The sequence below is a fragment of the Pagrus pagrus genome (assembly GCF_965226575.1).
Source record: "Pagrus pagrus genome assembly, chromosome: 24".
NCBI classification, from domain to species: domain Eukaryota; kingdom Metazoa; phylum Chordata; class Actinopteri; order Spariformes; family Sparidae; genus Pagrus; species Pagrus pagrus.
This window is the reverse complement of record NC_140206.1, coordinates 18,419,781-18,443,994: the sequence shown is the minus strand read 5'-3', so window position 1 is coordinate 18,443,994 and position 24,214 is coordinate 18,419,781. Positions and strand designations below refer to the sequence as shown.

The window sequence follows — 24,214 nt, the reverse complement described above, 5'->3', positions numbered from 1 at the left end:
TCTCCTCTTCCTTTGTGTTTGAACCTTTAAAGTCTGCTGTGAGGGACCGGGAAAACTGGAGATAACGTTTCTGTCTGCAACTTTTATAGTTCACTCATGTCTGTGGGACTAGAACCCGGTTTATCCCGTGATGAGGAGTTCATGAGCCGGTTTCCCATACACCGCGCCTGCCGGGATGGAGATGTTGGAGCTCTGGTTTCACTGTTACAGCAGCTCTCGAACCAGGCTCAGCTGACTGTTGAAGACTCCTGCTACGGATGGGCACCCATACACTGGGCTGCTCACTACGGACAGGTACGCTAGGGATTAAGTTGCTAGCTAGATTAAGAGATTTAGCCACCAAGCAAAAACCTGCCGTTAGTGTTAATGGTGTTTTGTATTTTGCTAGATATTAATCCAGCATTATATACAGTAACGGTATACGACAGAGAACTTGATTTAGTTGCGGTAAACTTGAGTCACGACTTCGCTGAATATGGTCATGATACTTTTCAGCCATAACATGTCGGTGGAACGAAGCGACGACTATGAACCGTTTCAGTAGGTTGATATTTCGTTCAATTAAAGTGTTGTTAGTGAAGTCTAAGCACCCGCCGCCTGTGTTGTTAATAACGTTACAGTTGTATGGTTGTTACAGCTCAATAAAGTTGTCTCGTTTGAAAAAATGAATAAATAAATGCTAAACGCTAACAGCACTTCTATTGGTTCCAGTGGAGCCAATGGCTATTCAGGCGCCAAACAAGCGCTAAGAAAATAGGACAATGTAGCCAATAACAGCATAGTAGGGCGGGACTAATCGGAACTGGATTGGGGAAAAGTAACGCTCTGGCTTATGATGTGATACTGTAAATATTAAGGTTTTCAGTTCATGCCAGCATGACATCAGTGTCCTCGTAGCTTTCACCTAAAAATAACTTAAGCACAACCATATGTCACATCGTCTAACAGCCAAGTGAAACACTTTCTGTATGAGAACGTATCCCAGTTTATCCTGAAAGTTCTGCAGTTAAGTTATGATGAAGGCACAGTTAGCTGTGTCAGCTGTTTGATCACACTTTTCACTGAGGGTTGCTTTAATACGTCAAAGGCTAAATATGATAGCCACAAGTTACTTGTAAAAACACATCAGTTTAAACAGGGCATATTTTGCATTAACATCAGCTAAAATGTTATTTCAAAGCGCACACCAGAGGCACCAGTCTTAATTCATTAACAGTTCACTGTGTTTGTGATGCTTTTTCTTACAACTGTCTTGTTCTTGGTATGTGTTTGTGATTCCATGCACACAGCTGGAGTGTGTGGTGCGCTTGGTGCAGATGGGCTGTGAGGTGAACACTGCGACTAGTCGCTTCAACCAGACACCAACACACACTGCAGCATTTGGAGGACATCCTCAGTGTCTGGTGTGGCTGACTCAGGCTGGAGCTGACATCAACAGGCAGGTCAGTCTCCCACATTTAGCAGCAATGTAGCCAGATGTAACACTGAGCAATTATCTTTAAAATGTGTCACATCTGATCTGTCATATTGTAATCTAGAGACTGGGTAGTGTTGATGAATCAATTCAAGTCTAGTATATTAAAATAGGACTTGTTGTTTTATAATCTTTATAATACCATCACAAAAAGCATGCTTGTTTTCTTTGTGTCTCAGGCATAATACCAAAAGTCTAGACACGTGGTCGTTTATCAGAAATGCCAATGTCTACAGGATTGCAGCGCTGATATTATTTTACCCTAAATAAATCCTTGAAATGTTCCCATTCAAATCCCTTTATTTCAAAGTAAAATATCACAGTTCTTGCATGGCCTGCATACTTACCACACGTCAGCCATTGAGCATGTTTGGGATGCTCTGGATTGATTACATGATGTTGTACATGTTGATTATTGTTTTTGTCTTTAAAAGCACTGGATTATTTTGTTTTTTACAATTAAACATAAATAATAAATAGACCATATAATTTACAATAGACAAAAAATTAAAAAAAATAGCAGTCATCATAGCTAAAATGTAATATGTCAGATCAAAAATGTGAAATCTAAAATCCGCTGCTACTTAGGAGTGTGCACATAGGGGATTTAGTGATCTCCTATATCTCTCTGTTTGTTTGAGCTTCAGGTCAGATGACAGGCTGAGCTCCTCCCCAAGGAGAGTTAGCCAGAAACTGAGGTTGGACTTAAGCAGCTTTCTGGCAAAGCCAAGACACAGTGCAGCCTGCAGCTATAGCTGTCAAATAAACATACTGATAGAATAAGTGCTCTGTCTCTCTTAAATGTAATTGAATTTAAGTTTAAGGTGGCAGAAATATTGAAGTATGATTACCTGAAATTGTACTGTAGTACTGTTCTAGAGTAAATGTATTTTGGTACTTTCCACCAATGATGCAGTGACGTGCAGTGGATAAAGATACAATCAATACCGCTGGACATCACCTAAAATATAGTTTGTCTTTCCGCTTTATGGACATGGTCATGAAACAAAACAGAACGTTTATTACATTAATCTGCTGAATGCAGATACTCATCTGTCTACCAACTGACCCGACTCCTGGACAAAATCTATTCGTACAGTCATTGTCATGTTTTGATTGAGTGTGTACTTGTTAAGCAAAAATGTGAAAGCAAAAAGGTTTTGTTTGTTTTTTTTAAATATACTGAGAGAGAATACACCTGAGAGTATTGTCTCTGTTTTCAGATTTCCCTTGGCTTTTCATCAGGTCTATAATGTATATGCAGTGCTCCCAGATGGGGCATGCTACACATATTCAAATCTGCAGTGTGGTTTTTGTAATAGCCTTCATTATAACCTCTATTGTGTCTTCAGGATTTTTTAGGTGAGGCTCCCATCCACAAGGCAGCTCGCTCAGGTAGCTTGGAGTGTATCCAGGTCCTGTTGATAGCAGGTGCTAAACCAAAGTAAGTATCCTACTGTCTGACCTCTGTGCTTCACCACAACACACAGTTCTGTCATGCTGAGTGTGAAGCACAGCAGCAGCTACACATCTCCCAGCTCAAGTCCTCCTTTGTCACTGAAGCCAAATCTACTCACCAGGTTTGGTACTAATAATCACAGCCTGCCACTCTGTATATTGTGCATAGTGGGATCAGAAATCTAAAGGTGACAATAACATGGGTCATATACACTTCATTATTTTCTTTAAAGGAGCAATTTGTAAGATATGGTCAGACTTCTAGTTTAAGACATCGAAAAAAATGATGTATCAACAGTGTTGACGTTACATAAGATGTCTATGTACTGTGTTGCAGAGATGTCTATTGAAGCTAACCAGCTAGCCCCAGCTAGAAAAAACAACATGTCCAATTGAGAATATTATTCATTAAGGCTTAATAAATCATCTGATGACGAAAATGACACACAAGAAAATAAAATGTCTTTGGAGCTACCTTCTAATTCTGGCCATATTTTATAAATTACACCTAAAATTCTGAAATATTTCCTAACATTGTAGAAGCTCTGCTGCTGTGGTGTATTTTCTGTTGTCGTTAAATCTCAGCGTATTGCTACATTCACATCAGCTGTTTGGGAGGGAACAGGCCTTACTGGTTATGTTACATCTGTCTTACAGTCATCAACAATTTTGTACGCATGTTTCAAAATGACTTAGGTTATTTAACCAATGCACTTTAACCGTTAAAAGACATGGCAAATATTAAAAGTTCACGTCAAATTTAGTTTGTGTCCATCACATCCATAATAACCCGTATTTCCTACCAGCTTACTGTTGAGTTGATGTTTTGAAACTGAAAAAATGGGTTGAGGTAAAATGTCAATAGCGTGCTGGGGGAAGATTTTCAGGATTTGGACAGACGCTTGAAAACTTTGGAGTATCTATCTTTAAATATAAAGATACTTGATGGAAAATGTCTCCTCCAATGTCTGTAATGTTTCCTGAGCCACTCTATGAGAGAATAATCAGGATTACATTTTATACTCTGCAAGTCAAAAGTCTTGCCGGCTGTGGGAGTTGTGGGAGTTTTACATGTCTTGTGTCTTACAGTTAAAAAGATAAAAGTTTGTGGTCCAGTATAATAATATGCCAAAAATTAGATTTACTGCTGAGGAACGCAGTACAAAACATTTACCTCAACCTGCTTGGGGTAATTTTGCTGATGTGTTTGCTTATTTTTGCTAAACAACAATCTTTGTAATCTTAGATGAATATTGTCTATTAAAGAAACATTCTGCTGAATTTCACAGATTTTCCTTTTGATCATCGCTGAAAACTGTAAAACAAAACAAAAATGTAGATTCCGTTCGGGTCTGTTGATCAAATGTCTTTTCTTGTATATTTTATTCATTACAGGGCTGCAGCAGACATTCAGCACACAAAATGACATGCCCTTAAAATAGACATTGTATAATCTGACACAGACTGACACCAAGATTTTATTAGACCATCTCACACAGTGTGACATGACACATTCCTGTAAGTGTGAACAGACTTTTATTCTGTTTTATGTAACTGAGAGAGCACTGAGAGCATGTGGAATTAGCTCACCTCACAGAACTAGCTCATTCTATTATACAGTTAATGACTTGACAAGATTTTTTTGTAGCGTACAAAAACATACCTAAATTTAATAATCTCTTCCCAGATTCCAGGATTTGTGTGGAAAGTAGGTGTGGAAAAATATTCCAGATGTTTCATTGGCAGTTCTCTTCCAAACCAGCTGATTTGATGGATATGTAAAGTCATTTTATTTGTGTGTTTTATTTTCACTAACAGTTGCACCAGTAAAAATGCTCTCAAATGTAAAATGGTAGAGATAGTCTAATAGAATGTTGACATTATGAAAAGTGGAAAAGCTCATGTGTTTCTATTTATGTGTGGTACAGTGACAAATAGGAGGCATTCATTGAAATTGAGTGTATTTATCTACATTTCCAATGAATCTAAGAATTCTATTGCTAACTACTTTACAAAATATTGAAAATTTCCCCAGCATGATAATAAAAAATATTCTGAAATGTCTGAAAATTCTTTAATACATTTCCAGGAAACTCCCAACAGATCTCTGCTTAACTTCTGCTGATCATGCCATTTTAATTTCCAACTATTTGCTCAATTTTTGCAGGTGAGGTGATTGAAGTTCTTTTTTTTTTCATTTCAGCAGATCAGTCCAACTTTGGAACAATTTTTCCTAAATTTAAATTTTTTAATAATGAGCTAACACAAATTGCTAATTACAGACAACTACAACTTCACAATCAAGAATTAAGTGACTAATTTCATTCCTTATCTGCCTATCAAGGCCTTATAGTAACGTTTTCACACCACTCGAGTTGAATGTCACTCTTTACATTTTGAGACAACAGTACATTAGCAAATAAATTCATACAAGAAAAGTTCATATTTGCAATAATTTAAGTACCTGCGCATGATCATTCTGTGTGTGTGTCAGGGAGAGAGAGACTGATTGTTGTAAAAAAAAAAAAAATGTACTTCAAGTTACTGATCTGCAGATCAAACTGCAAACACTCACTTGCTGCTGCTGAGGGGAAGTTAGATAGAAACTAGTTGGCAATTATAATGGCATGATCAGCAAAAGCAGAAACCAGTTGGAAGTTTCCTGGAAATGTATCAAATAAATTAGCAGTTATTAATCCAACTGCTTGGTGGAAAATAGCTGAATAATATCATTAAATAACGCTGGGGTAATTGTCAATACATTTTAGGTAATTATTGTGGTAATTGAGGGGTAATTTCAAAGAAATGTCTAATATTTTAGCAACCGCATACTTTGCATGACACTTCTGGACCTGTAAAATGCAGCATTACTGAATTCTAGTACTTAAATTAGAAGGAGAAAAAAAAAAGAGAAGTACAATTACAACAGAAAAATCAAACAATCAAATGGTGTGATTGATTTGAACTTTAGTAATTACGCATCATGAGCTTTTCAGCCTGAGTTTCACAGCTGCAGTGAAGTTTGTGTTTCTAACATGTTTCATTTTGAACTCAATATTTAGATGTGCTTTTGGATCATATGCTATATTATGCAAAGAGACGATAACCATAAGACACCCTGCACGTTCTGATGTTTTGCAGCTATTCAGTTTGAACACGATTTTCTTGAGTAATCCCAGAAAGAGGGAGCAGTCCAATAGGCACTGCAGAATCTGCCACATGTGCATCATCGAGCATCTTACAGTTGTTCAAACTGGCGAGGTATTTCCTGCAGTGATTGGTTTCACTTCTGAGAGAGCACTGATGATAATAGTAATGTCTAGACCTGCATGCTTAGCTTCCAACTAACTGATTTTTTTACATTGTGCTGAAGGATTGTTGTGCTGCAGTGGAAGGCAAGGAGTAGAGTAGAGACGATGAATAGACAATTGTGAAGAATCAAGCATCTCAAGGATTTGAATAACCTTTGTGGTCATTAACTCAGAGTTTCTACACAGGCCTGCACAGTCTGGGAAATGTTGTTTCAACAGTTTCTGCTTCAGACTCACATATTCAAACATATTGTATGGAAAATGTGACAAAAGAATCCCAACTCAGAAGTTCATGTACTAGTTTTGTTGAGCTTTCATCTGCATCTCAGCCTTCATCAGCAAATCTCGCTGGCTCGGGTGCTATCTTGTCTCGACCTTAGTGTGGTTGTATACTTACAGCCGGTTACATTGTATGGAACGTATCACGTGAGGACATCTGAGCCATGGCGGTGTCGAATGAAGAATGTATCCACTGTTGAAAGCTCTGAGCTCTGCGATGTGGTTGAAAGCTCAAAAAGCTAGCAAGCTGACTTAAACTAAGTTATTTTTTGTCACTCATACTGAACCCAAGGTCAACATATGAAATGGAAGATTGAAAGTGAAACTGTGCAGGAATTCTCATAAGTACAGCGCCTCTCAACACCAGACAAAACACATTTATCAATAAATTGCTTGATTTGATATGTTGGCTAATATTCGCTTATTACAGACACAAAATATCATAGCAGCATGTATGTTAGCTGATAGGCTTCGAGTATGGACAGAAAATACCAGAGTCATGTTTTAATTTTTAAAAGAGTGATGAAAATGGTAACATACAAGAAGAACTGAAGGTTAACGGAGCAGAAGAACCTTGAAATGGGTCACAAGTTGGGGTCTGTTTACCTCTGGTCTTAACTCCTGCTAGCCCAGGGCTTCACCAGCGAAGAACCATGTCACACATAACAGAGTGAGAACTTAAGCATCATGTATGTGAGCACGAGAGCGCCATGAATAAGAACGTCCAGTATGATCACATTAATATATCGATGTTGTGTATAGGTTAGCTGATAAGTAATCAGATATTAAGTAAAAAATAATCAGTATTGCTGATAAATTTATATCATATTTTCTTCACCCTTAAATATCAATTTCAAGCAGTCCATCTCCGATGCCAACATTTGAGATTGCTCATTTAATGAGCAACCATAAATTGAAAGCTGGAATACTCTTTGTTGGCCTGGATTAGAATATAACTCAATAATTTTGTCTGGTATTGAGGGAGATAAAGAATATGTCAATTTGATAATTTCAGAGCATTCAGACGCATTTTATTTATGTAGTTGAGATAGACCTACAGTGACCAAACTAACATTTCAGTAAATGTGACTTTAAGACTGTGAAAGCTGTAGATTGATCTAAAAGGCAGTTTATTTGTGATTTGTACTACAGAGGATAGATCTTCTGTTGTTAGCGTTAAATCTTTTTCTTTTAATCTTTTCAATTTTACCAGCCCACCTGTAAGATTTTACTGATTTAGCAAAATAAATGTTGCAGGGGGAGATTGTCAAGACCCGAACAAATTTAGGAAATGTTTCTCTGGTAATGAGAGCTTTATTTGATTGTTTGTTGGCTCTTCTGATCCCTGTAGATGAGTGGGGTTGGGTACTGACTAGGGGTCGACCAATATGGCTTTTTGAAGGCTGTTACCGATTATTGGAAATCAAGGACAATGAAAACTGATATTTGGGACCGATAGTCATTTGCAGTAAAAATTTAAATCCTTGTGTCAAAATTTCAAACAACCAGTGATGGAGTGAACCTAAGTTCAATTTACTCAAGCACTGTTCTTAAGTACAATTTTCAGGTACTATACTAGTGTATATATACTAGTAGAGTATTTTCTTTTTCTGCTACTTTATACTTCCTCTCCACTACATTTTTTTGATACATTTAGTACTAGGTACTAGCAGATTCAGATTATTCAGTGTTTATAGGCTATCAATTGTGACATGTTACCAATCAGATATTGTTGTGTGCGGGACATTGTGTGACAGGGTATTGTATCAGAGCACATTTTTGAATTAGTTTATGTTATCGCCAATCTGACAGAAAAATCACTGATATTGATGACAGGGGCTGAATATGGGCCCTGGTAATCGGCCAGGGCTGATAATTGGTCTACCCCTAGTACCGACCAAATTACATTGCTACTACCAAGTACAGATTCACATACCTGAGAGCACATCTTTAAAGTCACGATATAGAGAGAAAGAGCACCACTGCATTACCCATACAACATAAAAGACGCATCTTCTTTTTTGAATTAGGCAGCCTACACACTGCAGTGGCATATTGCTGCCCTCTACTGCTTGTTAATTGTCCTTATGACAGCTATTTGTTATTTTTATGAAGTCCGATATTGTGCTGATATCCCATCAGTTTTTATATTTTAGTCCAGTTGTCCAGGTTGAGTAAAGTGCACAGAGTAAAAGCAGTTTCTCCAGCTGCTCCCAGGTCTTTGAACAGCTGCTTCTTTTGAAACAATGTTGGTGTCCACGGTATTTGGTGACTTAGGTATTGGTCGGCACCGATAAGAGTTCAATTGTGAACACAACCCAACCTTATTAATGAGTCATGATGAGCTCTCCCTGCAATCTTGAAGCCCTCTTACTTTCAGTCTTTTATTTGGTTCAGCCTTAAGTCAGTCAGTGATGAGAGCAGGATGCAGTCAGACTGTTATTCGGTCTAACTGGAAGCAGTTTGTCTCACCCTGCTATCTTCTTGTTCAGTTTAAGGAATGCCAATGGACAGACAGCAGCAGACCTGGCCCACACTCACGGCTTCCACGACTGTTTCCGCTTCATCTCCAAAACCCAGAAGCACCCGCCGCAGCTCAGTGGACATGTGAATGGAGTACAGAATGGAAATGGTGTCCCGTGTGGTCAGGACCTACTCAGCAGAAAGAGGCTGCTGACTGCCATGGACACTGGGCACATGAAGAAAGCCAGGAGAGCTGACAGTAAGACATGCTGTTTTAAGCATTTTAATGTGATAATGATGATAAAGGCTCCCAATACTGCATTTTACACTTTTTACCAGTGTGTGTGTGTGTGTGTGTGTGTGATCATGGCACAATGCGGCCCTAAAGACACCTCTTGTTGCAGTGCACCTTCTTGTAGTCCTGGGGTGCAATGGCTGGTGCGGTGCCATCGCAACATGGTCTTCAGTTGAAATGTGCCTTTGATTATACCTTCAGTGAAACGGTGCACTACAATATGAATATGAATATGAATTACTCTTGCTTTGTTAAAGAGCAATAGTAAATATATAAAAGAGAAAAAAAGCCTCTTAAAGGTCTCTTAAAATGAATAACTCATTGTTCCTCGATGAACCCTTCATCATAGTAAATAAATGTCTTATATAACAAATTAGCCAGGAGGGTGGATGGGGGCTGGAAGTGGGATTCAGGGGGAGCCATAGAGAGGAGTGGCCTGGTCCACTCAGGTGGACATCCTGGCAAGCCAGATGTTCTGAGCAGATCTGAAGGGAGACCAGGAGGCAGGGCCAAGGGTGGAGCAACTCTGGATTAAGGCCTGGATGCTTGCAAAGCAGCTCTAGAGGCTGGCAACGAAACTGGACTGCCTTGGAGCTGGGGCAGGAGGATGACTAGATTAGCAGTGCAGCTCTGGACCTGGAGACCGCTCCGGGAGCCAGCGACGAGGCAGGGGGTCAGGAACAGCAACTGCCGCCAGAAAATCTGGCTGCAGGTCAGGGCAGGTCACTGCACAGGCATCTGGTGTCTGGAGTGTAGGACCAGAGGCCAGCGGCTGGAGTGCAGGACCAGCTTCAGCAGCAAACAGTGACAGAGGATTGTAAACATGCTCCTGTCCCAACATGTAGCAGGCATCACATTCAGAATGAGTGTATTTGCAAAACCCAAATCTGAGTTTTAAAATATGATATGTTGTCTTTCTACATCATTAAGTTGAATATAGGTTAAAAAGGATTTTCAAATCATTGCTGTTTTTATTAACATTTCTCACCATCTCAGCTTTTCTTTAAGTCAGGGTTGTTTTTCAAGTTCATCATTCATAGTATGGATACTGAATGTGTGTCCCAGCAGGCACATGCACACTCAAAGCAATGCAGTTCAGCCTAGCTTACATCATATTTTGGATTCTTCACTCCTTTAACACCTTATCAGCTATTCATCATACTCTCAGTTGGCCCATTGAAAGGTTCAGTGGCATCCTGCGGTGAGGTGGCAAATTCCAACCAACTAAATATCCCTCGTCTCACCCTCCCCTACAGTGACCACAAAAAACTCACTAAAGGCCCTCCTTAGAGCCAGTGTTTAATTTGTCAGTTTTTGAATAATATTCAAATACAACCTACTTAGTATTTATGTAATCGAAATGTAATCTGTCAGATGTATGATGTGATTTATATTCAGAGTTCTGTATCATTCTCACTGTCTCCTGCTGCAGATGTGTTGGTGCAGATGCAGAGCTGCGGAGGTGATGATTTGGAGAATATGAATATGGAGGCCACACAGGACCTCAACTCAGGTGAGCTTTTGTGCTGATAAAATAAAGTGTTATGTGGAAAATAATAGAAAATAATTAAGCACAATGTAGCATGATCTGCTTACTAAGAAATTAACTTTCAAACTTTTCTTTTGAGCAGAATGTTTTAAAGCAGATGACACCAAAGCCACCACCAACGGCCATCATCACATACTGCCTTATGCTGACCAAGATGACCCTAAAGCCAAAAGCCTCTCCTCACCGTCCTCCCCTCCTGCCAATCAGCAGGCAGCAGCGCCTGCTCGGCACTCCTTTGCTGACATGTGTGGCTCACTGCATCTGACCGGCAGTCCCAGCAGCTGTGTGTCCCACCGGCCGGCCTGGTGGGGGCTGATGGGAGCAGACTGCAGGGACTTCCTGCATTACGGACACTACCATGGCTTTGGAGACACAGCGGAGGAGCTGAGTGATAGCAGCTGCCTCGACTACAGCAGCAGTAACCAGGCTGAGCACAGATACAAGCAGGCTGTGGCCAGCACCATCCACCACTACCACGGCTCGTAAAGACCTTCACAACCAGCCTCCTGGAGACAGGGGAGGATTACTCTCTGATATGCTTTCTCTTAACTTGCTTTAAAGAACAATCTGACGTTTTGAGAAATAATAATTTGCTGCAGAATCCAGAGTCACTACAACAGCCAGCCAGGACACATATAATGCAGTTTGATTAAACCTACTACCATCAGTTTCTAACGGTTATGAAACAGTGTGACTGTAATACTGATGCCTCTATATGACCTAAATAAGCAAAGATTGGATATTTCTATATAGTTAATCTATTAACTCTTAATGCCTGTCACCAGGTGGGTTCATAATTGGAAAATTTGTTTATGGCAGTGTTTTGATGAATCTTACAAAGTTAAGTTACAGCACTACAGCACTAAGGTTTCCTTTGTTTCATCACATTGCCATGCATCCTGAAACCCACTTATTAAATGCTGGATCAGTTATCGGGGAGTACTCGAGTCTATGGGCTGATCCAATACCACATATAGTCATGAAACGGGAACCTGCTACTGGCCAGCAGCATCCCATATGCCTGTATGCAACCTAACAATTTTTGAATGTACAAGTAGCCAGTATCCATAAACAGTAGGCAAACTTAGCAACAGATCCCGAAGCTAATCAAGAACTACAGTATCTCTGTACTGGAAGGGCAGAAATTAAACACTGAGGTGTATAGACAAAAAACAATAATATTCATAGTGGCGGATGGATGTGCTTGGTTGTCCTGGAGATGGCTACTGTCGATATGAAAATCTGACTCTGAGTAACGCAGCAAACTTTTCTCAAAATGCCAGAATGCTCCTTTCATGCTGCAGTATTTTGGATTTATGTTAAATTGAGGTCAGATTTATGACTCATTGGCTCAGAAACATCCCGGCTGCTCATATTGCATTGTAAAAGAGCGTTTTGCTATCATAATAACAAACATAATTTCCATTTCTCCAAAATGATTGGCTGGAGGTGTGGCTTGTCGAGGATCTGTAAGTGTGACAGTTTTTTTTTACGGCCAGTGTTCCATTACTTTCCTAAACTTCCTTGGTCACCTTCGAACGTCCATTCATCCTCACCAAGGTGAAATGTAGAGAAACATTAAGAAATCTTTTTTTTTTTGTTCTGTATTTACAACATCGACCTTTCTGTTGGTCTACTGCCGGCTGGTTTGCACTTTCTAAGGGCTGTCAGGTTGCGTTTTATGATGTTTTTGTGTTTGCGTGGACAGTAGTAAAGGTGTGTGTTTGTGGACGCCGTCTTGGCCTGATTTGCCGTCCTTTGGCAGGGAAGAGCAACTGCACTGACACTGAATACGCCTTGTTAACCCTGATCTACCAAAGGGAATATGTCGTAGGTTTGTGTTACTTATAATTGAAATCCTTTGTTATTTATATTTTAGAGCAGACGAGTGTCCTTATTCAGAGCTGTACTGTAATTTTAAAGCATACTGTAGGCTTTTTGGGAATCTGTTCACAGTATTGTAACATTAATGAGTGTGCTGAACACATGCTGCCTCTTTTTGTAAACACTTTGTCAGCTGTGTGGAATGTGCACTGTGTGCCAAAAGCTGACAACTGTTTTATACTTGTTCTGGTTTTTGCCTCTTTTCCAATTAAAACACGTTTTGCAGTTTTGTAAAAATGATGAGTCTTTTCTTCTTTACAGGGGCAAACATACAATATGTAGTTTTTGGAGAAGAAATTTAAACTTGTGATTTTAATATTTACAATATTAATGAGGTACCAATACAAACTCCATAACTGAATGAACAAGCTGTTCTCGGAAGAAAATAATGTCCCCAGAGCACTGTTTGAAGTTAGAAAGGTGGCAGGGTCCGCCAAATATAAAATAAAACAGTATGAAATGTTGCTGTCCCTTAAGATCAGTTTGTTCATTCAGTCATGAAAACAAAGCGAGTTTGTTTATTATATATATTTTATATTGTTTAGGCATGAGTCAATGATGTTTTCTCTTCCGATTACTTTTTTCCCCTAAACTACATAGTGCACCTTTAAAAATACAGTGGCTTCCAAAAGTCTGAGACCACTTAAGATACTGCTGTTTTGCATTTATTTAGAATGTAGTGCTATTTTTATTTTCGGTGCAAATTATTATGAACAATTTGTGTGAAAGGTTGAATCTTTTGTCCAAACTGTCCATGAATTTCAGAATATCTAAATATATTTGGTTTGTCCCTTTGTTTTACTGACATCATGCACTCAAGCTAGCATGGATTTCACGTTTGTGCAAAACCTGATGACTCATTTTATCCCAGCATGATTTGACGTTTTTTTCTCAGAGCTTCTTGTAATGTCTCAGAATGCTTTGACTTCTTAGTGCCCGCATAAATGTTGGAGATGGTTGAAGTCAGGTGACAGTCAGGGCTTGCTGGTCTCCATTGATCTTCAAGTAGTCCTGTCAAAGCTTTGAGGTGTGTCAGGCTCATTGTCCTGCTGCGGTATGACTCCATCTCCACAAACATCAAACCAGAAAATAGTTAAGTTAGTAAGGTAAGATGCTTTTCTATAAGCATGATGTATTGATCTTCTGATGGCGTGGTCACTTTGGGTCTGCCAGATTGTGCTTTGGATGCAACTAATCCAGTTTCTGTGAGGTGTTTTCAAAATCAGTAATACCCCCTATTGGGGAATTTTTTTGCAGTTCCATGCACTGCCCCCTTTAAACCTTTAGCATAGAACAGTAAAAGAACAATGGTAATCACTTTCTGAATCCTCAAACTTCAGGTTTATGTGACAATATTAAGAGATTTTTAATGTGGTCTCAGACTTTTTGACCCTACTGTATTTATTTTCCAAAGAAACAACCTTTGTTAGAATATTTCCAATTAAGTGAAGGACACAGCCGAGAGGAACAAGGAGTCTTTGTTTAGAATGTTTCAGGGTAAACATCATATTGCTTGTTCCAACAAACACAAGTACAGGTCATAAATGTGATGGACAGCTTCTCACTGCAGGTTCGTTAGTAGCTGTTCTGATCCACCCTGCACTTCGATTTGTTTTGTTTTTGTTGACAGAACAGGTCAAGAATAGAATTTAAATTATGCACAGCTCATTTATTATTGTTGCTTATTAATTAGCTACACCTAGCTAAAAATAATGTCATCTAATACAACAGGCCCTCATTTATAAATCAGACTAACCATCAGTTTTGATCCTAAGTATGACTTAACCAGAAAAATATGTATAAGTAGTTATTTCTATGATCTTTCTGACATGGAAATGACCTTATCGCTAAGCAAAGTCTAGACTTGATGTAAATAATTTTCCTGCTCGTTATGTTTATTCCAAACTGCAATACCTGTGGTGAACTTTGCATCAGCTTTATGAAACAATGTGCATCGGCCAAACACTCTGTGTTGTCTGTTTGTCAACCCACTGTTTAGTCCACTGAATAATACATGTTGTCTGGCTTCAATATCCTCTACCATCACTGTGATTTAGTCTTCCTGAAAGTTTGATTTTCTCTGTTGTTTCACAGTTACTCCTGACTTAAGCCGATTTGTGCTGCATTATATAAGAAAAAACAAGTCTGGGGCCGTCAATTTAAGATGTGGAATGGGATTTTGAGGTTAAAAATATGCTTTGTATCAGTTTTTTTTGTTAATTCTTGTTCATATACACTTCATTTCATCAACAGAATTGAGGATTATTTCCATCACAACTTGGCATTTCTATTGTGGTTGAATTTCTTGGTGTACACAGTGCTGCATGGTCCTGGCATGTTTGATTTGAAAGAGAACATATTTTAAATTGGAATTTTAACTGAAAAGAAATACAACTATTTTAATTATCTGTTAACCCCCTGCTCTTTTAACTGTTTCTGTCTGCGGTCGTCTCATTTTTCGGTATATGGTGTTTTGTCACTGTTATTTGGGGCGTTCTCTCCTGCATGCCTCTCAGTGCATGGAGAGCTGTTTTCTCTGTACACAGGACTGTTACAGTGCGTAACCAGATGTTTGATTTCAAAGTTATATCATAATGAAGCAAATGACAGCCTGTCCTCTGTGCCCACAACAACAAGAAATCTTAAAACTCTTTATTTCCAATCTTAAGTATAATATTAAAAGGGTAAAATGCAGCATACAATTGAGGCTATGCATTACGACATGCAAACACAATGCATAGTGTAGCTCATATAAAAGTCACAAAGTGAAGCTCAGTGCATATCACCTTCTCAGATCCAGTTGAATTGTCCTCTGCAAACTAGCTATGCTAGCATCCAGAGCTGACAGGCCATCTCTGAACGCTACCTCAGCTCTGGTGTCAAAGGTCGACCCTGACCTTGTGCTCATATCAGACCATACAGACTCCACATCACACTGGGACAGTGTTGAGTTCAGCACTCGCTCACATGACTGGACTTTATCTAAAAAATGTGATTGGACGACATGAGTGTTCTGATGATGGGCTGATCTCTCTGCAGGTTTGTCACCTTGCTGAGATCTGACATCAGGATGTAATAGTGTGTCTTTAAGCTGGACTGAGGCCAGCTTCTTCTGCTCCTGTACATTTCCTTCTCTCTCTGCAGCCACGCACACATGCTCCATGTGAGTGGGCTCCAGCTCACCCAGAGACAACAGGTACTGGGTGATGCAGTCAGTGGGGCGCTCTGCTGGATCCTGTCGGTCCTGGTGTTGGTTGAAATGTTTTTTTGTTAACCGAGACACCGAGCTGTCACCAACTGTAGGAAAATCTGAGGTATTCCGACTCTGAAGAGTCCTGAAATGTACAGAGAAGAAGAGAAATGGGAGTGAGCGGAATGGTGAACTTCTCAGGATGTGCTACATTCAGTCAGCACGTATATTTTGTACTTCTCAAAACAAAGCTTTAGCAATCTTATTCTGAAAAAGATCCAGACAGAACAACCCCACACGCACACACATACATATTCACAAATAAACACACACAGGCCTACCTGTTAAGGTGTCCTATCTCTTCAAGTCTTTGCTGGGCAAGTAAGGCCAACTCACTCTTCTCCCTTTCACTGTCCAGCAACCTTCTTCTAGTGGCTTCCAAGTCTGGACAGACACACACACACACACACACACACACACGGACACACACGGACAGACAGATAGATAGACAGACAGATTGAATCACAAGTTTGCTTTTTTCACTTGGAAACTTTAACAAGACACAGGCAGCAGAGTTGGACAGTTTTTATAACGCTCTAACTATTATCAAAATTGGTCCAGTACAACTTGTGCTTTAGTCCACAGAGCCTCAGTCATATATTCCAGCATACTGGTGAAGAAGAAGAGAAGTTTGACACAAAAAATATGAACCTGTCTTGATGAGTGCAATGTCTGTCTCCCTGTCTCTCAGCTGGCTCTCCGTGTCCTGAAGGGCTTTATGTAGTTCTTTTGCACTTGTGAGGTCATCCTGAAGTTCCTGCAGCCGGGTCTGAGCTGTAGTGAGCTCCTCCTGCAGAGCCAACACTGTGGAGAGAAACAGGATTCAGACAGTACACACACACACACACACACACACACACACACACACACACACACACACACACACACACACACACACACACACACACACACACACACTCTCTCTCTCTCTACCTTCTGAGTTACAGAGTGTCTCCATGTCCGTCTGGCTCTCTGCTTTCTCCCTCTCCTCCAACAGAATCCTCTCACTGCTGGGACACAATGAAATTACTAAATGCATTTTTTTTTTTTGGCTAGTTTTTTGACCCTGAGCCACACTCCAACACACAAGGTGGCAGTAATGCACCTACAGTAAAAGCTCTTTTCCAATGGCCACTAAACAACCAAACAACAATCAAACATAAAGTTAAATTGGCAGTTAATATCACATTTACATTTGTTTTTTAACCAGCCCAGCATAAAAATATGACATGTTCACCATTTACTAAAAACATACCTAACCCATGCATTTGGGATTTTCTGTTGCTTTTTTACAAGCTTTACCTAACTCATTTTGAGCCGTGATACAAAAACTGATCAAAATATCAAACTGTGACTTCTGTGAACCATTACACCCCCAATACACACACACATAGAGTAACTACAGACATCCATTAGTGAGGATACAATTCTAATTCAAATAATCTTTATTGGCATGAATGTTTTAGTTACATTGCTGCCAAAACTAAATTACATATAACTGAATGATACAATTTTACACAAGAAAAATAAATAGATTAAATAGAACATATTTATGTGTGTGTGTGTGTGTGTGTGTGTGTTACCGGTGGAGCTGATTGTTCTGGCTGTGCAGTGGTGATAGGTCTGGTTCAGTCTGAATGTTTGGACTTCCGACGTTGATCAGTGGTGAGGTAATGGTCTGCTCCAGATGACAGAGCAGCCTCTCTGCTACACTGCCTACACACAGACACACACACACCAGAGTTAGTATTGTCTCCATGCCACAGCACAGGGGGAATTCAGCACTGTAAGCAATGTATCAAACAGGGCAAGAAAGAAGCTGAGAACTGCAAAAAAAAAAAAAAAAAGCAGGTGTTTTTATTAGTTGTCATTGGTGTGGGCATAAAAATAATCACCTGCTGCATTAATGAACACTTTACACAGGAGAGAGATGTGTGGACAACACCAAACCCTGTAACCATGAAGTCCCAAGTTCCTGGATGACTACAGGCCGATTGCACTGACCTCTCACATCATGAAGGTCATGGAGAGGCTGGTTCTAGCACACCTCAGACCCCTAGTGTGCCCATCACAGGACCCCCTACAGTTTGCATATCAGCCCCATGTTGGCGTCGATGATGAAATCATCTACCTGCTGCAGGAAGCCTACTCCTCCCTGGACAGACCCAACACCACTGTCCGCGTCATGTTCTCTGACTTCTCCAGCGCCTTCAACACCATCCAGCCCAGGCTGCTGAAGGCCAAACTGGAGAACATGCAGGTGGACTGTGTCTGACCATCTGATCGGAAACATCGGCACCCCTCAGGGAACTGTGCTGTCTCCCTTCCTCTTCACCACCTACACTGCAGACTTTAAGTACCACACTGAGTCGTGTCTTCTGCAGAAATTCTCTGATGACACGGCCATTGTGGGGCGTGTAGTGGGCGGGAGGGAGGATGAGTTCGGGGACCTGGTCGACAATTTTGTTTAGTGGTGTGAGGAGAACCACCTGCAGCTGAACGTGGCGAAGACGAAAGAGATGGTGGTGAACTTCAGGAGGAACAAGCCCCCGCTCTCTCCAGTCTGCATTGGAGGGACAGATGTTGACAATGGACTCATACAAATACCTGGGTGTGGTGCTGGACAATAAACTGGAGTGGTCTACAAATACGGAGGCACTCTGCAAGAAGGGCCTGAGCTGGCTTTACTTCCTGAGGAGGCTCAGGTCCTTTAATGTCTGCAACCAGATGCTCCAGATGTTCTATCGGTCTGTTGTTGCGAGCACCATCTTCTTCGCTGTGGTGTCCTGGGGGGCATCAAAGTGAAGGACGCCAACAGACTGAACAAACTCAAAGAAGGCAGGGTCTGTTGTTGGCTCTAAGCTCGTCTCCCTGGAGGAGGTGGCGGAGGACAGGATGCTGGCAAAACTGCTGGCTATCATGGACAATGTCTCTCACCCCCTCCACAAAACTCTGGACAAGCTAAGAGCAGCTTCAGCAACAGACTCATTCAACCTGCTGCCTAAAGGAACAGCACAGGGAATCATTCCTACCTGCTGCCATCACACTTTATAACGCTCATTTCAAAATACACAAGTAATTTTTGCACTTTAAATTATTATTACTGTCAATAAAACTGCACCTAATGCTCTTGCACCTTATGTTCCACTTACCTTTACTCCTCAATACCTCAGTATTTTATTTTATAACTACTTAAGCATTTTATCGTATATAATACTTTTTTTTGTTTATTGTATATAGTACTTTAGTGTTTCTATATTTGTCCTTGTATGTTGATTGTATTTGTACTTGAATGTACCAGCTGCTATGATAACCTAATTTCCCCTCGGGATTAATAAAGTTATCTATCTATCTATCTATCTATCTATCTATCTATCTATCTATCTATCTATCTATCTATCTATCTATCTATCAAGTACTTTGCCTGCAAACTTCCGCCCTGGATGCAAACTTCACTACCATAACAGTAACACATGACAATATAATCAGTTGTATTTTCCTTATGTATACACTAAATTTCTCTACCAGCCTTAAGGGGTCTTATGTTTTATCTGTAAGACCCAATACCTTTGCTCACCCTTCCACACATTCAGAAAAAGAAAAACTCAAACCATCACGTTTGTGTGACAGACATCTGAGACACATTGAGCTTACCTTGTCCAACGATCAGAGCTCTGAGTTCTCCCAGCAGATACTGAGCTGTCTTCACTTTCACTTCTCTCTCAGCACTGCTGTCCTCCCTGCTGTGTTTGTCCTGAGGAACTTCATCAGCCTGTCCATGTTCCAGCTGCATATCTAACATCTTCAAGGTACAGGTGTGTATGTGTGAGTGTGTGCTACTCACAGCTGTGTGTGCGTCTGTGACAGTGCTTTGCGTATTGGTGTCTCTCACAGGAACAAAGTCCTCCTCTTCTCTATCACACTCTGCCTTATAGTGTGTTTGTGGACTTTGAGAAGTAGACTGGCAGTCAGTCTTAGGGACAGGCATCCGGCCTGGGTTAGCAGCAGAGTGGGATGGAGGGATGGAGGTCTGGGGCTGGGATGGAGGGATGGAGGTCTGGGGCTGGGATGGAGGGAGGGAGGTCTGGGGCTGGGATGGAGGGATGGAGGTCTGGGGCTGGGATGGAGGGAGGGAGGTCTGAGGTGGGGGTTGGGTGGGAGAGAGATGCCGCAGCGCTTGGGAGTTTGAAGGAGGTAAGGGAGAGCGCAGCAGGGTTGGAGGTTGTTTCTGAGGTGGATGGAGCTTCACTCCTGCATGTGCAGCTGGGACAACAGACTGATGTGTTGTTCTTGGAGTTGTGCTGCCTGGTCCATGCTGGACTGACTGACAACTCTTCTGACCTGGAGGTGGAGATGGAAGGGAAAATGTAGCAGCATTAGAAGGGTGTAATCTAAATGGACACATCCACTTGACCTGTAAGATTTTTTCTTGCACCCATCTCGTCCCACAACCACTGTCATCCTGCATGTTCTTATTCTTGACTGAATCTCTGTACAGTTTTTAGACATTTTAATGGATTTATATCTTTAAGTCAGCAGCTATCTGATTGTTTTACTGAATGAAGTGAAAAAAAGACAAAAAAAAAATACACAAATAGTCAGACTCATATATTTCAATTGTCCTGAAATGACACCGTAAACGGTCAGCTGTTTTGCAGCATTGATCAATCATAGTTGATTCCTCTGTCAGTTGAGTGTAAATTTCAAATTGTAGTTTGTGGGACAGTATTGCACAAACAGAATCTATCCAGCCTGCAGCATTAGCAGCACCTGGGAACACACTTCCAGACACAGCACCACTGTTAGACTTTAATTCATTTTGATTGGTTTCACTGAACTCAGATATTTGTTGTATCGTTAGTAGAAATGCGTGTATCATAGCTTGTTTGTTTCCAAACGTTTTGTTGAAGCTTGTGTCAAATGAAGAATGAAACTGGCTGATAATGTTTGCAGTTGCAAAAATCACTGCTGCTGTTTAAGAAAAAGTTTCCATTGAATTTGACAGTTTCTTTGGAATTTCTTGGTTATTTCAGGAGTAGTGATCTGAATATTACAGATTTAATAAATAACATCCAGACTTGTATTGCTCACATCTAGAACTAATCAGTGAGGTGTTGTCATGCTTTCACATGAGTCTTGAGGGCTGCCATGTGTTTTGCAAAACTGCAGGCATCACTCTGCTGCTGAGTTGAAAGCCCCGAAGCTTCAAATGTGTTTTGACACAAAAAAAGGTTTCATAAGGTTTGTTAACTGGACAAGTTAAGTGCTGTACATCAGGGGCAAACATGGAAATAAGTGTTAGTGTTAATTAGTGTCATCCTTTGATATTTTTAAGTTGTGATTTCGTATCATTGTCACACTATCAAATAAACCAAACTAAACCTCACACGTACACACTCATAACCACACACCTACCTGTCTGTGTAGGTTGTTTCTTGATGGTCTTCTTCCCCAGTGAGGTAGACGGTCTTGCTTTGGCTGCTTTAGCCTTCACCACTCTGGGAAGGCTTGGCAAGGCTTCCACACACAAAATGATATAGATGAATATAAAATGGAAAAAGAGTGGAGAAGCTGGAACCAGATGATGGCTGGTGTCTTTGCTCGATTAAAGGATTGTGAAATTTGTTACCGATTACTTTTCTCTCTATCAACTAATCAATTGATCAACTGATCGTTTCAGCAAGGCCATTATGTGAGGAAAAATCATCTCACCTGGTTTCTCAGCCTGAAGGATGCCACTGAGCAAGGCAGCGCACCGGTCCAGACCGTTATGGAGAGAAGTGACCTGGGAGGACAGAACACAGCCATGAGAATCACCGACACATTCACTTCCAATAAAATCCACATGTATTCAACATTGCTTTTATTAGTAAACTGATATGACACTCTGTTCACCACCTGGTTCCACCTGCTGGTGCAACCAGTGTAGAAGTTAGTCTGGAACCCTGCTATACCAGCTGATGATGTTGAACCTTTGTCAACAAGATTTTCAAGGCTCCACTCATTTTGGATAGTGAGTGAATGATAAAAATATATGCAAGTATGCAAGCTATCACACTGTCATGGAAACCTGTTATATTGGAGCTGACCTCTTCAAACAACATACAAACTGTATAATCTCTGTTGTGATGCCGTGACACATGACAAATCAGTGATTGTCAATATCAGTCCACTGAATGCACCTTTGTTTCACATGTTGATTTCTTCTGAACTGAGTACTGCTGCTGTGCTGCATCACTATGCTGCTCAAAATGTCCTCTAATTCCTACTGGTTACATATAGCTCTCTTCCTTACCTGGTCCTCAGAGTCGGTGGAGTACAGAGAGTAGGCTGGCTCAAGGCAGGCAGCTGCTCCTGGATTCGGAGTCACTCTAATGATACAAGTAAGAGGAACACAGCATGGCATAAGAGCCAACAGAGTGCTTATAGAAATAAAGTGTAAAAAGTGTACAGGGTTTTTTAAAAAAAAAAAGATGAATGATGGTTGGTGTACTCACTGTCTTCTGGCAGGCTGCACTTTGACTCTTCCTGTCAACCTCCCTGATGTCACCACCTGCGACCCAACCAAAAGGCACAAGTAAACACTGACCAGTATATCAGCTGGCTGATATTGGCCCTATCACAGATACAGAGGTATCGGCTTACAGCAGGGTGAAAAAGTCTGAGACCACTCATCAAAATCCTTCTATTTTGCACTTGTTTTGAATGTAATACTATTTGTTTTTTCATAGTGAATTTACATTTTGTTTCCGCTTCTGTAAGGACCTCAGAAACTACTACTGCATACTGCTGGTAAGGATAGGCTATATGATCCTTTTTCTAAAAATGCTCAATAGACACACTTTATTGTAATAAACTGCAATTGGACTAAATATTTAGATACTGACATAACATGGAGGTTAAATAAAGAACTTTCATTTTGTCATGTTACAGGTGTACTGCGTAGTTTGGGAAAGAAATTATAATCAAGAGAGAACAATCTTCATTGACTGATTTTTTTTATGCCTAAACAACCTAAATTAACTAATATACCCGTTTTACTTTGTTTATATGTGGCAGACCCTGCCACCTTTCTACAAACAGTGTCCTGGGGACCTTATTGTTTAACAGCTTGTTTATTCACTTATGAAACATAGTGTGTTATTACCTTACTCACACTGTAAACATTAAAAAATCTGAGTTTACATTTCTTCTCCTAAACTGCATAGTGCTCCTTTAAATCTGTAACGTCAGTCTGTCAGGTACAGGCTACTGCAGCACAGAGCTCAAATATTTTTTTAAGGAGTGTGACGACTGTTAAGACAATTTAAAAAATCATTTTTTGATGGATTTGAAATAGGAAACTCGTCATAACGTTACAGCCCTTCAATGAACTGCGTGACATTACAGGTTTTCTTGTCTATAAATCAAGATTTGAATGGATGAGATCTCCCCGGATGTCTTTGTGAAGTAACTCCAGCAGATCAAATGACAGTGACACGCAGCATGTTTGGTGTCTCTCGTGTTCTGTCGAATATGACTTGAGTCGGTCTTACCTTGCTTTTAGCTGCTCCTCTCATGGTTACAGACAGCTAGCAGTCACGTAGAAGTTACCGCACCCCCCACTGTCTCAGATCTGATTCTCCGTGCTATGACACACAGTGGGATCGTCTTGTCTCCTTGGACTTTAGTTGTTTAGTTTGGGGTGTTTTCTTCATGCTCGCATTTCTTCAGTTTCTGCAGTTTCCGGTGGTAACACAAGTTTGAAACGTGAAATATGGTGCTGGCCAATCAAAAATGACAAACAGAGCGCCACGCCCACAGTGGGCGGGGCTGCATGACCAGGAAGTAGTTCTTCACTCTGCGTAGTGCACAGGTCATAAATATATGTGAAAACATTAACCACAGAAAAAGGGTCTGCTTGATGAAAGGTACAATCCGGAAGTCATGCTATGCTTATTAGAAATAATTCAATTTGATAGACTACGTCAGTTTCATTTATCCAACGTCAAAACTACAATACCCATGCGCCTCAGTCATCATGGTTGCTATGGAGACGACGCCAAGTCAGCTCAGAGGCATGAAGTGTTTTGTTGTTTCGTCTAGTTTAGTTCTCATTGGTTTCAACTAAAATTCAATGTCGGGAGGCCTGAAACGATGTTTAAAAAGTAATGTCAAATCTAAAACTAAAAAGTATTTAAACAGTCATGGGGCCTGTATACCAGGGACACCTAAACTCTTAACCATGAAGGACCGACAGTCACATTTATTG

General features: G+C 40.5%; 2 protein-coding genes across 3 annotated transcripts; one reads left to right on the top strand and one right to left on the bottom strand.

Moving 5' to 3' along the window:
• The first annotated feature begins 94 nt into the window (after nt 1-94).
• Nucleotides 95-12,953, top strand: ankrd10a (ankyrin repeat domain 10a). Its single transcript, XM_084346808.1, has 6 exons — nt 95-294; nt 1,290-1,442; nt 2,827-2,918; nt 9,015-9,244; nt 10,713-10,793; nt 10,912-12,953. The coding sequence occupies exons 1-6, from the start codon at nt 97-99 to the stop codon at nt 11,313-11,315; spliced, it is 1,158 nt and encodes a 385-aa protein (XP_084202934.1). The 5' UTR covers nt 95-96; the 3' UTR covers nt 11,316-12,953.
• Nucleotides 12,954-15,350: 2,397 nt separating this feature from the next.
• Nucleotides 15,351-23,713, bottom strand: ccdc14 (coiled-coil domain containing 14). Of its 2 annotated transcripts, none has more exons than XM_084347577.1 (11): nt 23,499-23,713; nt 22,461-22,516; nt 22,259-22,334; nt 21,676-21,748; nt 21,379-21,480; nt 19,618-20,304; nt 17,547-17,679; nt 16,897-16,973; nt 16,615-16,767; nt 16,245-16,347; nt 15,351-16,048 (listed from the first exon to the last, which is right to left on the bottom strand). In XM_084347577.1, the coding sequence occupies exons 1-11, from the start codon at nt 23,520-23,522 to the stop codon at nt 15,496-15,498; spliced, it is 2,037 nt and encodes a 678-aa protein (XP_084203703.1). In that variant the 5' UTR covers nt 23,523-23,713; the 3' UTR covers nt 15,351-15,495. The 2 variants fall into 2 exon arrangements, with proteins under 2 accessions (XP_084203703.1, XP_084203704.1); XM_084347578.1 differs by having other exon boundaries at nt 16,897-16,970.
• Between the last annotated feature and the right edge of the window lie 501 nt (nt 23,714-24,214).

Excerpts from the sequence above, each read along its gene's own strand:
- ankrd10a (XM_084346808.1), top strand. The coding sequence starts at position 97 with ATGTCTGTGGGACTAGAACCCGGTTTATCCCGTGATGAGGAGTTCATG. Across the intron at positions 295-1,289 it reads GGGCTGCTCACTACGGACAG|CTGGAGTGTGTGGTGCGCTT; the intron begins GTACGCTAGGGA and ends CCATGCACACAG. Across the intron at positions 9,245-10,712 it reads GAAAGCCAGGAGAGCTGACA|ATGTGTTGGTGCAGATGCAG; the intron begins GTAAGACATGCT and ends CTCCTGCTGCAG.
- ccdc14 (XM_084347577.1), bottom strand. The coding sequence starts at position 23,522 with ATGAGAGGAGCAGCTAAAAGCAAG. Across the intron at positions 16,768-16,896 it reads GACACTCTGTAACTCAGAAG|TGTTGGCTCTGCAGGAGGAG; the intron begins GTAGAGAGAGAG and ends TTCTCTCCACAG. Across the intron at positions 16,049-16,244 it reads GAGATAGGACACCTTAACAG|GACTCTTCAGAGTCGGAATA; the intron begins GTAGGCCTGTGT and ends TGTACATTTCAG.